The 19931-nt window shown below is 40.2% G+C and overlaps 1 protein-coding gene across 1 annotated transcript in view; it reads right to left on the bottom strand.

Moving 5' to 3' along the window:
- pdzrn4 (PDZ domain containing ring finger 4) overlaps positions 1–16462 on the bottom strand; it is a 42896-nt gene extending 26434 nt beyond the window's left edge. The window contains exon 1 of the mRNA XM_075472461.1: positions 16056–16462. Coding sequence (XP_075328576.1) covers positions 16056–16124 — 69 coding nt within the window. The 5' untranslated portion in view covers positions 16125–16462. The remainder of the gene's footprint in view (positions 1–16055) is intronic.
- Positions 16463–19931: the final 3469 nt, after the last annotated feature.

Here is a 19931-nt window from a genome sequence, read left to right as displayed (position 1 = left end):
CAGGGTATTTAATGAGAGGCAATTAGACTGTTAACCAAAATGCAAATCAGACAGGGAGAGAGTGCAGAAGGGGGGAGGATTTTTGAGGGAAGAACGGGGTATGTGCATATGCCTGCATGTTTGTGTGTGTGATTAGTTGTGGCACCGGGTTCAAGGAGATTTCAGCTCTTATTAGGACCCTTACTGGTTGAAATTTAGTTCAGCTCTTCCCACCTGTGCTCATCTTCACCTGTGAATGTATTGATGTCCATGTCTGTTAATGTGTGTACAAGTTGTTATGAGTGTTCGTGAATTATTTATTTATTTATTTCCCAGACATTTGCTCCTGCACAATAGGCAAAAACAACCAATTAATTCTGCTTCAGGATGTCAGCGTGACAACATGAAACATGGATTTAACAGCTACTGGCGGGACGGACGTTAAGTAGCCCGTTTTGGTCAATCCTCTCTACATCACATGGTATCTGTGTGCAGGAGATTAGTGTGTTTCCTCTAAAAGTGTCTCCACAGAGCTGGCTTGTTTTAGCTGTTAGATGTTGCAGTGGGAGGGAGCATAAATATAAAACCGCAAGGACTTTAAGCTAAAGAACAGCATGCCTAAAGGGGTCTCAGCAACATTAGAAGTCAGTTCTCAAATGTCCTTGTTCAATGATACTCAGAAAAAGCAGACTGGAGTATTGTTCTTCAAATAGTTATCCTACATTCAGGCTTCACCGTGAAGCATGTGCACTGCCGAAGTGTCCTTCAAAATGACTGGCTTGATGACTGTTAGTTGTGCGAGACTAAGATTATTTCTGATATTCCTCCAAAAACCTATTTAGATCCCTAATCTTTATAATGTGCAAACATTTTTAACATAGAATTTCATTGCTGGAAACTTACTGTACCTAATTTCCTCTCGAAACCTTAGTCACGACATGTGAGATAGCAAGGAATGCTTGTTTGTACTCTTGACCACGACCAGTTTAGGGTAACTTGATGGTGAACATGGTAAATACCCTCTAGACATTGGCATGTTGGCAAAGCAACTGTGGACTTGTTAGCAACTTAATGCTAACATTTAGATCTGCCTATTCGAATGTTAGGGGACTCAGAAGAAACACATGGTGAGACTTAGGAGTCTGCTACAACAGACAAAAACAAACAGTCACAATGAAGTTTGTACAGTCGGCTCAAAGAAACAAAACTATGATTATCTCCCCATAAAGTATCACTCCCACAAGTGACAGGAGGAAAATTCGATTTATGAGCATTTCTATATCAGAGTAGACGTTATTTCCACAAAATCCACATAAGAAGGCAGTAGTGGGAGATGGGTGGCACATTACATGTAGTGCTTCAAATAATTTGACAGAAAACTGCATAAAACGCATGTTCCAGGGTTTGTAATTATCTCTATACAGGAATACAGTCTATCTGTATTGTGTGAAACTGCTGACATGTGAAAATGACCTTATATGGAGGCTGGAGAGCCTTGTTGGTCGAGCTGAAGACACGACTGTCATCCAGCAGACCAAATTCCACACTAAATGACTTCTTATTGTTTGCCATTTAGGGTAGCATATTTTTCATTGTAACTGGTGGCCTTTAATCTGAATATGTACATCTATTCCTCACATTCTCCACTGCATTCCACATTTTCAGTTTCTCTGTTGCATTATTCAGGTATTTGCCCCATTTTTTTATCTGCCTCTTTCTCTGTAAATCAACCAGTTTGAGCTAGTAAATTGTGTTCCATTTGCTCAGGTCGTCCAAACAAAGACATATTTGTGTATGCGTATATATTTTCTGCCCTGGCTTAACACAGACAGAAACCTGCACACAGACATCAGAGACTGTTGACTTGTGATTGTCATTCCAAGCAGCCATTTCTGATGTAAGAGGGGGGAAATCAAAGGTTATCATCTGTCAGTGAATGCATTAGAAGCTATCTTATTTCCTGTTCTCTGTGCCACTTCTATATGCAAGGCGGCCTTCCTTTCAATTAGGCTTCATGAATACTGATGTTTCTCAACCATTTCAGCCCCAGAATGAAACATAATTTGTCTTGTAGTCCCTTTCTGAAGGTCACAAGACATCTATGACAGAGTATCTGCCAATACTTTCAAGGAAAAACAATAACTTTCTACTATGTGATAATCTAAACTATGTAAACTACAATTGAAACATCCTTTTCTTCAACTTGTACTTAAAACAATAACCTGTTGGCAAACGTTAAGAGCTCTGCTTGAGACAGTCTAATATAATCCACAATTTTGTTTAATATCAATCATGGCCTGGCAGTTTTCTTCATTTTCTCCCATGAAATGACGGATGCTTTCTGCCTGTTGGGCTTGTACATCATGTGTCTGCGTTTAACTAATAGGCTCTGTGTCTTTAAGCAGCCACGGATAGCCTGGGTTATGACAAACTGCATCAACAAGACATTCATCACCCTCAACATCCTAGCAACCAAATCACATTTACCACAATCCAAGAGTGGGCATCCAGCCCCGCTGCCACACTCTTATTCCTCACACACCATGTCACCAATGCATAAATTAGCCTCCTTTTGTCACAACAGGGGGCTGGCTGGTTGTGAATTAGCTCAGTTTGTTTCCCCCCTGATGACACAGGGACCATTAATGCTGGATGACTGCAAAACTTCTTCATTGAGAAATCAATAAATGCATTTTTCATTTTCATTTTCACTTTTGCACATGTGAATGTGTTTGTGCGTCTGGGGATTATCTGAATGTTATTTTATGTACACTTTACGCATGTATAATTGTGTATAGGTGCACTCATGCAGAACGTTGCCTTGACAGAGTAATGTAATTGGCCTGTGCTGTAGCAAGACTCTATTGTTGCGCTGTGTCTTCCCCGTAGTCATTATATTGCCATTAATCTCTCATCTGCCATTAAAACAACAGCCAGTGAGCTGAGCTTAACCAACGAGTGGCCCGTCCTCCAGCCCCACAACACATACTGGCAATGAGTTTGAATTAGGCCCGTGGGGGTCACCGATTAGACCCACATAATTCATCCAGACGGCTGAGTTCACAAAGAGGTTAGGTTTTTTTACCCCTCTGTATGAGAGAGCTGAGCAACATACACTGCTTATCTTGGTATGCCAGTTATTCTCTAGAATAAAGTAGTTGACGACCTCTATTTTTCTTTTTCTTTCCATGACGCCCACATGGAGACCTACATTAATTAGAAAAAATTTGATTATTTATTAAAACACAAAAAAATCTTTGTGGCTTCTGTTTGCACATGGTGGCTAAAAAAAAGTCACAAACCCACCAAAGTTGGAAGATGACGTTCTGCAATGGTTTTCCAAAAATTAGCAATAAAAAATTGGCAATTTGCACTGTTGTCATGTATTCCTTCATGAAAATTCAAGCTGGCGTCACAATTCAAAAGTTAGTCTCTGACTGCAACAGAGGATTTCCAGTAATTTGTGGTGATGCAGCAGAGAGCGCTTCAAAAATGTGCATACTTAACCAACTGGAAGCCCTTTTAACTTATCAGGGAGCATACATTAATGTTGCTTTTAACTGATCACCCAAATAACCAAAACCCTCGCCGAGTGGACCATCATGACAACAAAGAATCTAAAGCAGTGCATAGAAGTATTTTGGATTCTACACCATGGATGGGTAACTAACAATGATAAAGTCTCTATGGAAGCATCTGTAGACTTAGCTGCAAGTTTGCCGTCTTAAACGTGAATTAGTGGAGGCACCGCAGAAGAGCAGCAATGTCAGGTTTACAGCCACTTTTGTCTGCCTGCTATTTGGCAAATTAAGCTTAGGCAGATCCCTCATCAGAAGCTTGTAACAATGCCATCACTGATACCATGTATCTCTGTAATACTGTGACTGAAGCGAGCCACACCTGATCCCGTTAGAAGGGTATTGTTGACCTTTATTCCACTGGAGTAGAGGGAGATGGGTTAATGTGAATTTGAACATGTTTTGTGTCATTTAAACTTTTTCTAAATAAATTTTTCTAAAAACAGTCCTAATGATGACACCTCTACAGATTCTACGATGCATCACCAAAAAAGACACCTGTCACTCCATTACTCATTGAACATAACTGGTTACCAGTGGCTGCAGATTATTGGATGAATTAGATTAAAGCCACTTATGCATGCCTACAGAGGGACTGTAGGATCTACACCGTGCTATCTAGACTAAAAAAGGCCATCTAGTACTGACATCCTTATTTACTAGGCAGTGACATTCCAGACTGTTTTCATTTGTTCTCCCATAAGGGAGGAAAGAGCTACCAAATACTGTCAGAGCAAGACTGTGTGCTTCTTTACCTGAAGAATCTCTCGATGACTCCTATTTCAAGAAATCCTACTCTTATAACATGTCTAACACCTTAACACACCTAACCTGCACTTAGTTCGCACTTCTGTAACAGTTTTATGTTCCGAATTTTTAAGCTGCTTTGGATAAAGCCTGTAGATGTTAAAAGTGGTTCATCGAGAGCATACATACATCATCACGTTGCTGTTAAAGTTTACTGGTGAAAAGTATAAATCCAAATCTGAGAATAGCCCCAATCAAGTGTAGCAGTTTCAGTCAGATTTGCTTCCATCATTTTCTCCAATGCACTTACCAATAAAAAAACATGGCATAAACTTGTTTTAGCCCTAGAAAACTTATTTTTTCCATTATTTATTCATATTCCATTATGTATGACTTTTTTTTTTTTTATCTATACTGATTTCTTCTCCAATACCCTAACACCCTTCTCTAATAAAACTGACAAATCTATGGTTATTGGATTACAATTTTTTTTATTCTTGTTTGTCACAGAACTAGTGATTTCACTGAATTTATAAGCTTATATATTGGTATAAAGCATCAAGATGTAATATTAAAACCTTTTTTTGTACCTTAAAAGTTGGGGAAATTGGCTCTTTAAGAGTGAAAAAGAAAATCTACAACCTCAGTCAAGGTTCCATTCAGTCACAGCTGTCCTTGTGCTCATTGTTCTGGGTCTAACCAACCACAGTGCTGGAGGTTAACCATAGACACAACCAGCAGGGTCTTCAGTGGTGTCATGAAAGTGGCCCCACATGCAAATATCAGAGAAGAGATGAATAGAAAATCAAAAGGCTGACTGGGACTGAATGCACTGTGACTGAAGACGTAAATTAGCATAGACCCCTGTGGCTTATAAGTAAGCAGCCAAGTTCATTTTCTTTTTTTGATTTTTGAACTGGAACGTAGGAATGTACACAGTAAAACATATGACATTTGATGAGAAAAAATATTAAAATCAGGCATTTTAAAATTTATAAAAAATATTAAATGCAATTTAGTGTAATTCTTGTGTTATTTACATGAGCAGAGATTTGGTTGAAGACAAAAGTAAGAAGAAAAAACCAGCTACAGATGCAGGAGGCATAATTAGCAAACATGTTAAAGCCTGAAAAGTGAAAACTTCAGTGCGGAGCAGCAAAATCAAAGATTCATGTGCTGCTTTTTTTTGCATAAATCTAAATCTTTCTTTTTTGAAGAAGCCTAGAGTGTGAAGTGAACAATTTCTCTCCTTCCACTAAACTTTTGCCTTTTTCATTTTCAAGTGATGCATGTTTATGTTCACTGGAAGCACCTAACACATTAGCATTATTCATAAAGCTTCCTCAGTCTGCCCTTTGGTGGAGTTGAAAAACGACTTCACACTTCACTAGATGTAAGCAGGAAATAAGCTCTCCCTGCAATGAAAAATACCGTCAACCAAAAGCACAGCTCGTTAGATAAGTGAGAGATGCGCTGTTGTGCAATTTACCCCTCATTCAGCCTGGCTCAGTCAAGACTTTACATTCAATATTCAGGATGACTGCAAGTCTACATTATGTGTGAAGCTAATCAAATCCTCCGAAATATAATATAGCTAGTGGGGTGATCATTAGTGGCAGGACAATTGATTGTATCACACACAGACTCGTTAATTCAGACTATTGATACTCAAAATGGGTCACAAGCCTAATTTGTGAGAGTTTCCAAGTAACGAGGCTGTGAAGCATGTTGTAATGAAGATGAATCAGAGGCTATGCACTCAGCAGGCAATGACTGATTTAGTAGCCTACTCGTCTTGCCAAGGGAAACATCAGCTTCCATGTTGTTTGGTGTGGTCATTCAGTCTGGTGATTGTGATAAGTATGATTTTGGTTTATCGAGTACAAAATCAGTATGAGGCAGGTGTAAGAGCTGCTTTTTGGAAATCATTGATGCTACATCCTTCAGTAAAAGAGGAGAGGTTTCTCTGGTTCTCCCAGAGGTTTCCAGGATTAGCAGCACACTCTGCTTTCTAGTCTGCTGTGTTCTTCTCCGATCCTTTTACTAAATTCTCCTCAGGTTGTTAGCTTTTCATTTCATCTGTTCCTCACAGAAAATACAAATTAGCTACACAGGCCTACCCCGTAAGTAGTCGAGATTGGTATATTCCTTTGGGTTTCCTAAAATGTGACAATCTTTATATAAATTCTGTTTAAACAGTTTGGGATTTAAAGTTCATGTTCTTAACATCATGCTTGTTATTAAATGCCTTTTGCACACTAAACCTGGTGGCAAAGCTCATCTCTTAAAAATGCGAAACACTCACAACATAACTATGCATTGATGCTGATGAAGACTAACTCCATATATTTAGTTTCAATCAGGCTAGTACTGTAATCCAACATGACGTTTGGTTTGGGTGTTCTGCTTGTTTCATGTGTGCTAATGGGTGGCCACATACATTCCTAAATCTAACACCTTCAGTATAAAATGGTGCCACACATTTCCACACACAGACGAGGAAAAAAAAACAAAGCCTCAGCCGGTCTCCACCCTGAGGCCATTTCCGATATCAGCATAAGGTTTGTGGTTACACCTCCTGCTAAATGTAATCACCCCCTACGATGCAGATGGTTTGGTGTTATTCTATCTGTAACTGGACTCGTTGCCAGGCTCTGAGTGGGCCTGATTACTCCCAAGCCCAAGTTGGTTAAGTGGGAACTCAACACCAGCTCTCTGGTGTAACCTAATCCCCTTTTAGACCACCTGGTCCCAGGATTCAAAACATGCTTGACAGTGGCACAGTGTTAGGCTATTTGCATTTTTAAGCATCATCACGGCTGTTTTGCTTTGATACCATGTTGTAGAGGAGATGTGACAGAGGCTGTTGAAGAAAAATAGCTGTTAAAACAAGCAGTCTGTTGTAAATGTACACAACTCAAAAGCAGTTATTCATGTGAAGTGTCCTGGAGGTTTTTTATGTCTCACAGTTTGAGTTAGAATATTTCCCCCCCCTACTGCAATGGCTAAATATCAAGGGACATTTTTTTTGTGCATATTTCATGAGTACGTGTGCAGTTTTTTTGCTGCAGCAAATGCCTGCACCTCATCCATAACTGCTCCAGATGGTTCATCTTTGTATCCAGTCTAACCTGACAACAAAGCCTGCAGCATGTGACCGTATAACAGACACGAGCTGACAGTTCACATGCTAGACAAAAATGAATGGATTTTTCTGCCACACATGAATGACGGGCCACTTCTGTGCCTTCAATTGCTATCTTTTTCTTTGCAGGGTCTTTGCAGCAACAATCCATTGCACCTCCGAAGGCGGGGTTGTGGCAAATGCTATTAATGAGTCGAACAGACAGGCAGAAAGACAGACAGGGGCAGTGAAATGGAACAGACTTGAAACAGTGTCTGGTGACTGATAAGTGATGGGAGAAGGAGGAGGTTGGGCTGCTGTTTTGAAGAGGTTAAAAGTAGAATGCAGGGGTTTAAAAGATTTACTGATGGTGCACAACCCATCATTCCACTATTTACTTTACCATCTCCTCAAATCTTCTTTCCTTCTTTACCCTTCCTATCATACTTCATCCAGTTCCCCTCCCCATCTTTTGCTTTCCTCTTTCATAGCTCCTATCCTCTTGTCCAGGCCACTCGGTTGATCAGTGTGGTAATCAGGGAGAGGTTGATAACAACTGATAAGTCCTCTTGTCAGGTGCTAAGAACCTGAATGACATTTTAACACATAAAAATGACAAAAAGACGGTCAAACTGATGAATGGATGACTCCTGTGTGATCCTTCTGTGTAGTACAAACATTAACAAAGTGGATCCAAATATGCATATCTGCCTTTGTTCTGTGTAGTTGTGTGCACATGCATCATGTGGGCAGCCTTTGCCTTGTCTGAAGGGGTGGGGGGTGTCACTCTGCCCAGAGAAAGGGCTTTCATCCTGGGCTTATCAGAGCCAACGCAGGGGGAGATTGTTGGCCGGTGGAGCGAAACGGCGATTGTTGCTTCCCCTGCCTCCCCCCATCCATACTGGACTAGTCTTCCCCTGACTTTATGCCACATCCCCCTCACCCACACACCCCCACACACACGGAGGGGAGTGTATGTTTGCTCTTAGCCAGACAGAAAAAAAAGGCACAATTACAAATAAACACCGGTCGTTAAGAAGCATTTAGTCATTGTGCATCTTTCTGTATCTTTCTCTGTCTCTCTCAATTTTCACGCAACATTCGTGTAGAAATTATGGACGTAATTAAAATATCACACATTATTTCTGTTTTGTCAAACAACACGAGGATGCTCTTTCCTGTGTGAGGCTAACAATGAATATTTACCCAGCTCCCATTTCCACTTTTGGCCTACAACCACAAGACGTGCTACCCACAGCGCCACTGACGAGGCCATATGTACCTCTAAATCATGTGGCATTATCACCATGCTGTGCTCCAACGAGCAACTATTACCATGATGGAAGACACCTGATGATCCATGTTAAGCAGCAGAATTGTTTTTCATAATGCTAGATTAACATTTTTGGGGAAGAAATGACTGATTTAATGGATAATCGAAAAGTTTACTTGGATAATTTGGAAGGTTTTGTATTCTCGATCTGATAGCCCTTAATGCAACAGCACAGCAGCTGCAATTTGACTGCGATTCAAAACACAACACAGCAAGTGTGTGCATGTATACTGTATGTGCCTGAGAGACTTGTCAAGGAGAATTACGCTCACAGGTGAAAAGGTCAAACTCAACTGACCCACACAGACAGGCAGACAACTTGTTGGTCTGAAAAATGCAGGAAAAATGGAAAGGTCAGTTCATTCAATACTTTCTGCAAAGCTGAAAGTCCCATCAGACACTGAGACAGGCAGAAACAAAAGAAGGGCGGGTGTGATGCTTTACTGATAAGCACACAATTTTTTTTTTTTAAATTTCCCCCCTTTCGTAGCGCATTTACAGCCCAAACACACTGAGTGAAGGTGAGATCCCTGAGCGTATTTCAATCTTCTGTGTCATACATGCCTAAAGTATATCGCTGTAGTTTCACAATGACTAAACTTATCATTTTCTGCTTTACACATATAGCACTGATGAATTTCAAGTCCCTCAAATCCCTACAAATGCAGTCGCTGTCCAGTTCTGATTTGGCCATATGGAGGCGACGGCTGTGTGGGTCCGACCACAGCCTCCCCTGCTATGTGTGGCACTCCCTGGACACCATAGGCAATGGCGGGGTGAAGGGCTGTCCGTCTAGCCCCTCTGTGGTGTCTAACAGGATGGACATGAGGCACAGCATCTGTTTCTAAAAGAAAGGCTGCCACCAGAGACAGCTCCAGCTCACAAACACATATATCCACATATACAGTATGCAAGGGGGTAAGGTGCATGTTTTCAGAAAAATGCTATGACCTCAGTCGTCACCTTCAGTGTCAGAAAATCTGCCTCATGGAAAGAAAAGGAGCTAACGGCACAATATCGTAAGCCTGACCATCAAAACTGCAAACACTATATCAAGATAGTCACCTCAAAACACATCTAAAAAGGCCTCAATGTCAGGAATGGTGCCTTTAAATAGTTTCTTCGAAAGTGTCTCTTAAAAGTTATTGATGCAGAATCCACATTGGACAAACTGTTACCTCACCTGTGTTTCTATGATATTCCGTGTGAGGAGTTTTAATTGTCCAGTCAAAGTTTACAATAAATGTAGTTATTTTACCACAACTATGATTTTTTCAGAAACCTTTCATTTTTATGCTTTTGTTTGATAAAAAGGTTAATTCTATATGTATTGACCACATGGGAGCAGCAAAAACATCTGGAGTGGCTGTTGAGCTTGAATTGAAGAAACAATAAAAAACCTTTAACCAATTTTCACACCTTATTAGGAGTCTGGAGGGTCCTTCCCCATGTGCAGACAATTTGCCATGGTGTGTCATGGTGCATAAAGGGAGCTAAAATATAGATATTGTATTTTGTTCTTCAATACCGACTGCTATAATAGTGCTGACTTTGGTCAAACTGAAAGCACAGATGATATGGGACCTGTGAGACTCTAAAGGCCAGAGGCTGTGGGACAATTTAATACAAGCAACAGCCACAAGCAAAATACCTGGAATGATATTTGCTACAGCTTGAATGGAACCCCACAGTGTGAGTGTGCAGAGATACACACATACAATCACAAATGAAACATTGAATGTAAATGGTCTGACGAGAGCCATAAATCTCTCAGTGGCCGCTGGGCAGCTGGGGTCCAGCAGTAAGCGGTCCTGTCAGGATAGTGCAGCTGTGTGAACTGAGATAGTCAGTCTTGTAGAGGACATCAGGGCAGGCCTGCGGGCTGAAAACTCAAATTGGCCTCTGAAATGCTCTGTTTTGGGTTTTTTTTGTTTTTTTTAAATGAGAGGGCTGTTCCAAACATTATAGAGGGAGAATTATTACCTTAACTTTAAAACAGTTGCAATCCATTTTCTATTTGCCTCATGCACAGACATTTAACATCTTGAATTCAAGAAAAAAATGTCCTTAGGGCCTTTTCACGTCAGAAACTGCAACAACAAAATTCATGTGTGTGTTGCTAAATATTCGATTGTATCCATCAAAAACCATTCATTAACATAATGTTCTTATTTCGTCTTCCTACAAAGCAATTAAACTAACAAGTCAAAGAAGTATATCTTTATTAAAGATTGACGAGCTTTTCTGACTTTTTTAAATAGTAGTTAATGGACGTATCAATGCAGTACCCTAAGCAGATTTGGCAAGTTGAGCACATCTGGTGCTTACAACAGCTCTCAATTCCCTCAAAAAGTACCCAAGACAGTTTGCATTTGTAAGAGTAATTTTTCAAGTCTATAATTGCTGTGGACATCTTGATGAGCAAGCTGATAAAAGAGCGGGCCTAACAACCCTGTCTCACCAGAAAATGTGTAATGGATAGGTTTGTCACAATCTCCAAATCACAGCAGTGTCACAGTCCATGGTTAAAAAATGTTGAAATGGCAACACATCCCTCGTGTGTTGTTTTGAGGATGGCAGCATCAACATAGCATGGCGGGAACTGTCATTTTCTAACCCCAGTCTTTCACTTTGTAAGTCTGAAACCTAACCACGTGTCTTAATTCTAACCCCTAAAAATCTTTTTTAATTTAACACAAGATCTGTCTCTTTTATTGTCAAAAGTTTTGCTTGGTAAACCAATACAGCCACAACCACAGTCTATATGTACAATGATCCGAATGTCCAAAATGAGGCGGTGACACCTAAAGGGTGCAGAAGTTGTGAGATGGTCATCCTTTTAGTTTAATTTCTAACCGAACATTATGGGTCAGATGGTGCATGAGTCAGGTTCTCTTGTGTGACACATACTCCCATGACTTTCAAAGAGATGTTAAGCATCTTACAGTTTTGCATTGTTCTGCTACACTTTGCATCACAAAACTTTAGCTTGTAAAGTATTTGGAGCCTTGTGAGTGATAATTACATGTAATGTAATGTAAGGCATCATTTTTGGATGGCAGATGTGGACACAATGATTTTATAGCCCAGAAGTTGCGGTGTACCTCAACTGTCTCCAGAAATTTATGGTCAAGAATGGATGACGGCACCAAATGGTAATTTTAAGGGCCACTGAGACCGGACAGCAGTCTGCTTCTCTGCTGATCAGAATAAATCAGATAAACACACTGAAACAGTCCCTCACACCTCCAGCAACAGAATAACAACATCACACTGTCTTGTTTCCAACATGAAATCACCAAGCTAAGGGCCACTGACCATGACACATGGACATAAGAGTCCCACAGCGGCAGAACATCTACCCAAGTGTGTATCACCAGGCCTGTTGCCGTCGTGCTTCAGCTACATCATCAGCATCCTTTTGTTTTCCACTGGTATAATGAGCACAGAGTGTCTTATGGCGTAGAACGGTTTGAAGTGAAACATATTTAATGCTGTGTGTGCCAAAATAAAATGAAAGGCAGAAACATATTGCTGAAAGGGAGGAAAACATACAGAGAGCAGCGATAATGAAGGTTAGGGAGAAGAAATGAGTGTGGAATGATAAAAGGAGAGAGCGACACAGGGATGATTGAGGAGTCTCCCTGGATTTGCAGAATCCCCTCAGCCTCAAGTTTCAGGACAAAGTCACACTGACACACTTATTGCCTGGTGAGCCCCTTTTCTTTCTCTCTTCCTCCACTCTTTCATACTGGTAATGAGAACCGTAGGTGTCCTCCGACTGCCACACAAACACACACCATTGTACGTTTAACGGTAAGTGGGTGTTCTCACCTATGTATACACACAGACAGACAAAATATTATTAGACTGTCTGCCATGTTGCCAAGATATTTACCGTGCGTTGGAGAAATACAACATAACTATAACAGTCATTTTTGTTTTAGTTGCAGCCAAATTTACTTTTTCAGTTTTTTATGTTGCATCTCCTGTTGTTTTATACTCGTGAACTGCCAGAAGCTCTTTCTATGTTGTGGCCCTTTTATAGATGCCATATGAAATGCGGCTTACTCTTAGGACCCGAATAATGTGAGACAATAACATTAAACCCACAAGAGCTGCCGTCTCTTTTCTACATTCAAATTCAATTTAATGAAATGTATTTTAAGCTTGATTTCTGGAAAAAGTGGCAGCTATGAGGACATCTGCACTGAACCTCGCATACACCATTCAGTGATTAGTCTGGGAGGATCATCATTGAGGTGGAAAATAATCTACTTTATGGTAAAACATATTTGTTCCTATTATGTTGCCTAAATTATAGTAATCTGTGTATCTGTTGTGTCATGCCGTGAAAGAGAGTTGCAGGACTTCAGTAAAGGAAGGTCACTGGTCTCCAACACTGAGATTGTCTCTGCTCTTGTCTTGTTGGCATATCTTGTTATATTTTATATATTGTCTCAAACCATGGAAAACACATCACGAGTCATATCTGTTTCCAGACGGTACGGATGATTGTTTATTTATAGTTTCTTTTGCTCATTACCCTCCCTGTCAAGCCTTGAATCAGCTGGAACGCTCCCTTTCAAGGTCTTTGCCTGAATAAAGGCAAAAAAGATAAGTAGACACATGAAAGTGTGGCTTAGGGCCTCTACACGTGAACATAGGTATTTCAGGTATCCATGTTTTGGGCACGGAAACCAAACTTTTTGAGAAAATACTTTGATCATCATCATCATATTGTGCGCTGCTATGCTTTCGGTTTAACATCAGTATACGTGCTGATCTCCTCTTTCTTTACATGTCAACGGCAGACTTAGTTGTGCTACCAGGACTTTTTACCTATTTGCACAAAAATGTAAAGTTACTCTCCGATTATATTTCGTGGCGGAGGCTTCAGAACATGTTATAGTCTACTGGAACATAAGAAAAACACTCCTACGACAAAGAAACTGATGCCAACATCACCACCAGACTCTGAGTTGGTGGGACAACTTTTCAAACAAGGGTTTTTTTGCAGGAATGGTGGCAAATGTTTGTATGTCCAGGACATCACTCTTTCATTTGACTGAGGGGCTTTATTTGTACACTGAAGGGCAGGTTACTGTTATTGCTGTTGGGCAAAACTATCCTGTCAAAAAAGTTGCAAACACACTGTCGTACTTACTAGTACAGGGGTCAGGGGGATAGGGTAAATTTGTTAAATAGCAAAAAAAAAGTGTGTACTTCCCAAAATGCCAAACTATTCCTTTGGAGTTCCCCTGACATGACAAGCTGAGAGCTATTTGCTGACATACAAACAGTGTGTTTACTGTACAAACAGAAGCAAGAAAGACTGATCCTCTCAATATGTTAATGTAGTTAATTGAATTTTAAATTCTATAACGCATTTAATTGGACACAAGGTTAGTATATGTCTTTCAAGGGAACATAACTCATCAGGATTTCTGCTGAAAGTTTTCCAGATAGGAACAAATTGACGTTTTTGCCATCGTTCAGGCTATACTGGTATATATAGCTGAAGAAAACTTTTTTTATAGGGACATCAAACATTATTTTATTAAAATTCAGTTTAAAACTTACTTATACATTTTTAAACAGCTATGCAAGGCATAAGGCACTTGTGCCTTTGTTTTGGCAAGTAAATTCCATTGACTTCAACGACACAAAAGGAGGTGTGACCCCCTAGTGTTTACTTTAATTGAGCTAGCTAATTCTCTTGTAGTCCTCTTAGATGTACAATGCAAACATCCACCATCTCATTAATGCACCGGGGCATTTAGTGTGAAATCCAAATTATCTTCAGATTGCAGCAGTGTGGAAAAGGTTCATAAAAGCAACATCAAATAACAGTGGAAGGTTACTGTGGTGATAACTCGTTTGATCATTTTTTAAGAGCCTATAACACAGAGGATACCATGTCACCTTTGAAAATCATTTACACCAACCAATTGAAAACGTGCCAAATAACCTGTATTAACCAATGTTAAAGTGTCTACACATTATGAAATTTAATAGTCTGGATGATAGCGTAGGATATGCATTACAAAACAAACCAGCAGTGATGCCCAGCCTCATTATGCCGTATTCAGTTTCGCTGGTGTCTGTAACAGTGTAAGATACTAAATGATGAATGAATCCTGGCCTGCGCTGTTCCCAACAAGAGAAAAACCCAAAGCACGTGTTTTCCCACAATCAGCTTTACACACAAAAATATCACCGTCATAAAAAACAGTGTAGCTGCATGCATACTCATATTTGAATTGAAGTTTGGAACCTGTTAAAACATCCCTGTTGATATACAGAAAGCAGTGGGAGAGACGTGTGAACAGTGTTATTTTTTTGGAGTTTTTCAAAAGATTCACACATGCTCCCACTATCTAATCAACACATTCCTGCTAAGCTCTGTGCAATATGACAAGTTGTACATTCACCACATCTAACTGCTCATAATTACAGTATAATTGTTGTTCGAGATAATATAAGTCTATGTCTTTGTTAACTTCATCTTCAAATGACTAGAAAAATGATTTTTCTAATATGTGTGTTTTGTTTCTTTCTAAATATTTTGTAACTTTCAACGGATATCAGCAAACTCATTCAACATACATGCAGGACAAAGAACTTTCGATAGAAGGCTTAACAATTTCAGTTGGTGAAGAAGATTTTTACAGCAGAGCCGCAACAGAAATCCCATTGTGTTTCAGGTCAGTATGTCCACATCTGACAAACAACTCAAAGGAAAACAGCAGAACACATTTGCTGGTTTTGCCTTTGAACTGTATTGCCTCTAGATTGTCACAGGCAGAGAAGATGGGCTGAATTCCCCTGAAGCCAGCGCGGAAAGAAGTGCTGAACTTGTTCTCACATCTTCTGCCACTGAGGAGAAATAACTAGCTCTACTCTCTTTGATGGAGAGAGGTGCACACACACACACACACACACACACACACACACACACACACACACACACACACACACACACACACATACACACACACTGTATCTCTGCCTGGCTGCTTGGAAGTAACTAATTTCTGCACATTGCTCTCTTGTCTTTCCTGTTTTTCTCCGGGTTTCCCTACAGAAGCGTGCAGTTTTTCTCCTCTTTCTTTCATTTTCTCTGACTTTGCTCTATCCATTCCTGTTACACTGTCTCACTGTTGCCCTCCTTGCTAATTGGAGGAATATACAGTTCTTCTCAGACACCAACACATTCTTGCCATGGTTTACATCATCACCTACGCTGTCATCGTGACTTCTCCCTCTTCCTCCTCCTTTAAGTTGCACTTACCTGTGCAATCTCATAGAGCAGTTTGTAGTGTTCCTCTCGTTTCTGCAAGGTGCACAAATTGCAGCCCATTCTAGTTGTCAGGGAAACAGTGCAGAGTGCCCGCTGGAGTATGTGCGCAGTCTGCGGTGTGTGTGAGCTCCCCCCGGGGCGATACACACTCGGGCTCCTCTTCCTTGGCTCCCCTAGTCCTCTTTTTCATCCATATATCTTCAGAGATCCCTCTCTGTGGCTCTGAGCAAGGCGTGCACACGTGTTTCAGTGTAAAATTTTAGTGGGGGTTGTTACTATGTGTGTTTTATGTGAGTGCATCGGCTAAGTAAAGTGCACCTGGCTCCCCTTTCCCTCTTGCCTGTCACTCCTTCCCCTCACTCTCAGTCGCATGCCTACAGACACTCTTTCCTCCACCACCTCTTCTCTCAGTGTGAGCTCACTCTCATTGTACACACACTCTTGGCTCATGGAGACACACCTCCTCTTGTGGCAGGCTGCCTACACATGCCTGCTCCCATTCCAGCTCATGAATAGACAGCAACCTCATTGGCTGATGAAGGAGAAGGGGTGTGAGAGAAGAGGGAGGGGACTGGTCTTAACTTGTGAACAGTCAGAGACTGAACATTGGCATTGTTAAGTGTAAGCAAGGCGATATAATGCATGTGTGTGGGCTCACCTGTGTAAGCTCATGTGTACATATTGCATAAAACACCCCAAATCCCTATATTTTAATCCAATGATACTAAACCTCAAACAGCAGTTAAAATGCCTTCTCTGCAGTTCATCAAGTTAGTGAGAGAGCTATTTGTCAGTGCACACATTTAACAACTGGACTTGGCATCTGAATCAATCTCATTTGGATTCAGTCAGATAACCTTTGCGCTCAGCATCATGTTTGGAGGAGTGGTGTTTAGTGGCTGCCATAGATTTACGGTCAGAATACGATAGCCCTCGAACAGATGCTTCCCCTCTCTGCCTGCAGTTAGACAAGGGCACTGGACTAGGCTGACACACAGGAAGAAACACAGACCGATATTGATTGGCTTCAAATTAGCTTGCAGTCCTACTGCCCCATCTCTTTGGGGGTAAGAAGACAGAAGAGAAGAGAGAACGGAGGAAAGAGGAGGAGGCAGGAGGATGGAATATGCAGGGTTGCTTCTATGAGAAACAAAAATGCAGAGACAGCATTTATCACATCCTTTTCCTGGAAATTTTGCTTAAATGCAACTAATTTGCGGCATCAAATATGCTTGAGGAGACACTTTCTTAAGACATAATGATGAAATGATGAAATGCTGTTATCAATCTTATCTGGGAAATTATAAATAGTTTCTAGTGCACATATCTGCATTAAAAAATCTACAGTCACAGTTTTATTTGTCCCCATACAGTTATTTATCATCAGGCTGGTAAAAAAAGAAATCTTGATTGCAGTACAGGTGACCAGAAAGATTTACAGAAACCCAGAATTATTCATTTTTGTTATTACTTTCACTGTAAGAAAGAGGTGTACAACATTTACTGTCTGATTTTGTGCTCTTTGCAGAAGCTAGTCGTTTTTCAGCTTAAACTAGCTTAGATATCTGCATCAAAGGCTAGCCTTGTTCATTTTACTGAGGTAACATTTGAATAGTTAACCGAGTATGATTGGACATGAGTAGGTTCAACATGCTTCGTCATATTCTCTGGATCAGCCCAAAACAATGTGTGTGTGTGAATCTGCCCTTGCTTTCCCAGGCTTTCCCAATTGTTTTGTCTTTCTACTCCTGGATCACTTTAGGTCATATGGAAAATTACTGAGACTTATTTCATTCCTAATGTTTAAGAACAAAGCCAATTTTAACAATTTCAAATAATCAACAATTAATTTGGGACGAAGGTTGATACGAAACAATGCATGTTCAGTCAGTGGTCGACAGCATGTAGACAGCCTTGATGCTGGTCGTTTAGTCTTCCTTTACAAGTGAGCATACAGTTCATACAGTATAGTCATTTATTTTCCTGGGAAATGCATAATTTGCAATAGCAAACGGTGAAAAGCGTGTTGTGGCAAAGCGAGACCTTTCAGTCAGAAGACAGATACACTCTCCAGATGACAAATAGCTGTCACTGTTAAGACTATGAGCAGAGAGCTCAGATGCATCATCCTCTTTATCACCACTCATTCAGGTACAGAGGCCATAATGGCTCATTCAAGGGTATCAGAGCAGATCCAGATATAGCATTCAAGATAACACTTAACCATCCTTCTTCTAACAATTCTTGTTGTGTCGTGTTCCATGATGAGGTCGCTGCTCTCCACCAACCTCTGCAGATGACTTTTTTGGGACGTCATCAATTAACTGCAGGGTTCTTTGCAGTCATATTTTCCGTTAGCTTTTAGCATCCATTCTTCTGTGAAAGTTTATCACTGTATTTGAGTGCTGATTATTGTAGTCTCACTGTGGGATTACCAATATTATCAAACTCTGGCCGAACTGCCACTGTGATCTTCCATAAGTTCAGATTTACTGATGAGCACAAACAGTTAGAGAGCTATAATACTACACATATAAAAACGCTACGCTACACACACAGTGGGGTCCAAAAGCCTGACACCACAGGTATGAAATCTAGAATTTTTTCCATGTAAACCTAGAACTAAAAAGAAAACATTACCCTCAATGTAGTTAATGCAAAGAGCTGTGACTTGCAAAATTCATTCAAAAGTATACCATGTAAAATCTCTATTTTTTTCAAAGATCAGACACTGGATAAATCTGATCTATGATCTGTCAATGTACAGCCATTGTTCATGTACTACAACAACAACACAAGGCAGTTTGTGTAACTGTTAGAAATCTCCATTTCTGTTCAAGTTATCAGAGGAACTTTCCCAATCATGTAGCATTGTGATAGTGAGAGACATGGCATCAAAATTAAATGAAAGTTTTCTGAAAATGGTTGTCCTGAGTAAAAGATTACTTTCTTGCTCTCAAATAATACCCTTTTCTATGTGTGTTGCAGGAACTACATCAGATGTCTCAAAACAACTCATTAAAAACACAATTAGAAGATCAACACATCAAGCTTCATTCATTAAAATATAGAAAAACAACTTCATGCTTAATACAGAATTTGCCAGGTAAAAAACAAATGGCTGTAATTGGCAGAAATCCTATCAAAGCAAGGCTGTCAAGTTGTGGTGTCACAGGATGATTAACATCTCTAAACCACTTTGCTGGAGGGCAAACAAGGCCAAACCTTTGAGGTAGGCTGAGGCGTAGTTTGGATTTATAGCAGACAGAGAAATATGTACAGAAACAAAGTAGAGGGATTTATACCTTTGTGCATCTGACCCTGTTTTTAACATTATCAGACCACACTGAGATTGTATAGCTTGTTCATGCCAACTTGAATGCTGAAAGTAAGATTTTATATTTCTCGTGACACAAGTCAATCTGAAAAAAGTCACATAATTTTGTTCATTTCTAACCTGTTTGATTGTTCATAACATTTTTCCATCGAAGCCAGAATTTGCTCCCCTTCCATCATCCCGTCTTATTGGTTTTGTGTAAATGAGATGCTGGATGGGTTCATGCTCTCATAGAAAATTGAAAGGACCTGTATAAATTTGAGAGATGTGGAATTTGGAACCGGAGGAAGAGAAATTGCAGGCTTTCAGAAACAAAATGTGACTTCATCTTTGATGTGTGAGGACAGGACTGGCAATAACGGCCGTAAAGTGGTGTCATACCTGTAAAGTTACATGCCCAATAAATTCTCTGACAGGTAGTTAACTTCAGGGTGAGGAGGGCTGAGGTGGCTTCAAACGGCTGCACTGGTCATTTTATATTTTACGGTTAAGTCTTTCATTGGAATCTGCATGTCCGTCAAAGGTTAACC

Source organism: Odontesthes bonariensis, chromosome 8 (assembly GCF_027942865.1).
Source record: "Odontesthes bonariensis isolate fOdoBon6 chromosome 8, fOdoBon6.hap1, whole genome shotgun sequence".
NCBI classification, from domain to species: Eukaryota; Metazoa; Chordata; class Actinopteri; order Atheriniformes; family Atherinopsidae; genus Odontesthes; species Odontesthes bonariensis.
Note: the sequence above shows the minus strand (reverse complement) of the source record. Positions and strands in the feature narration are given on the sequence as shown.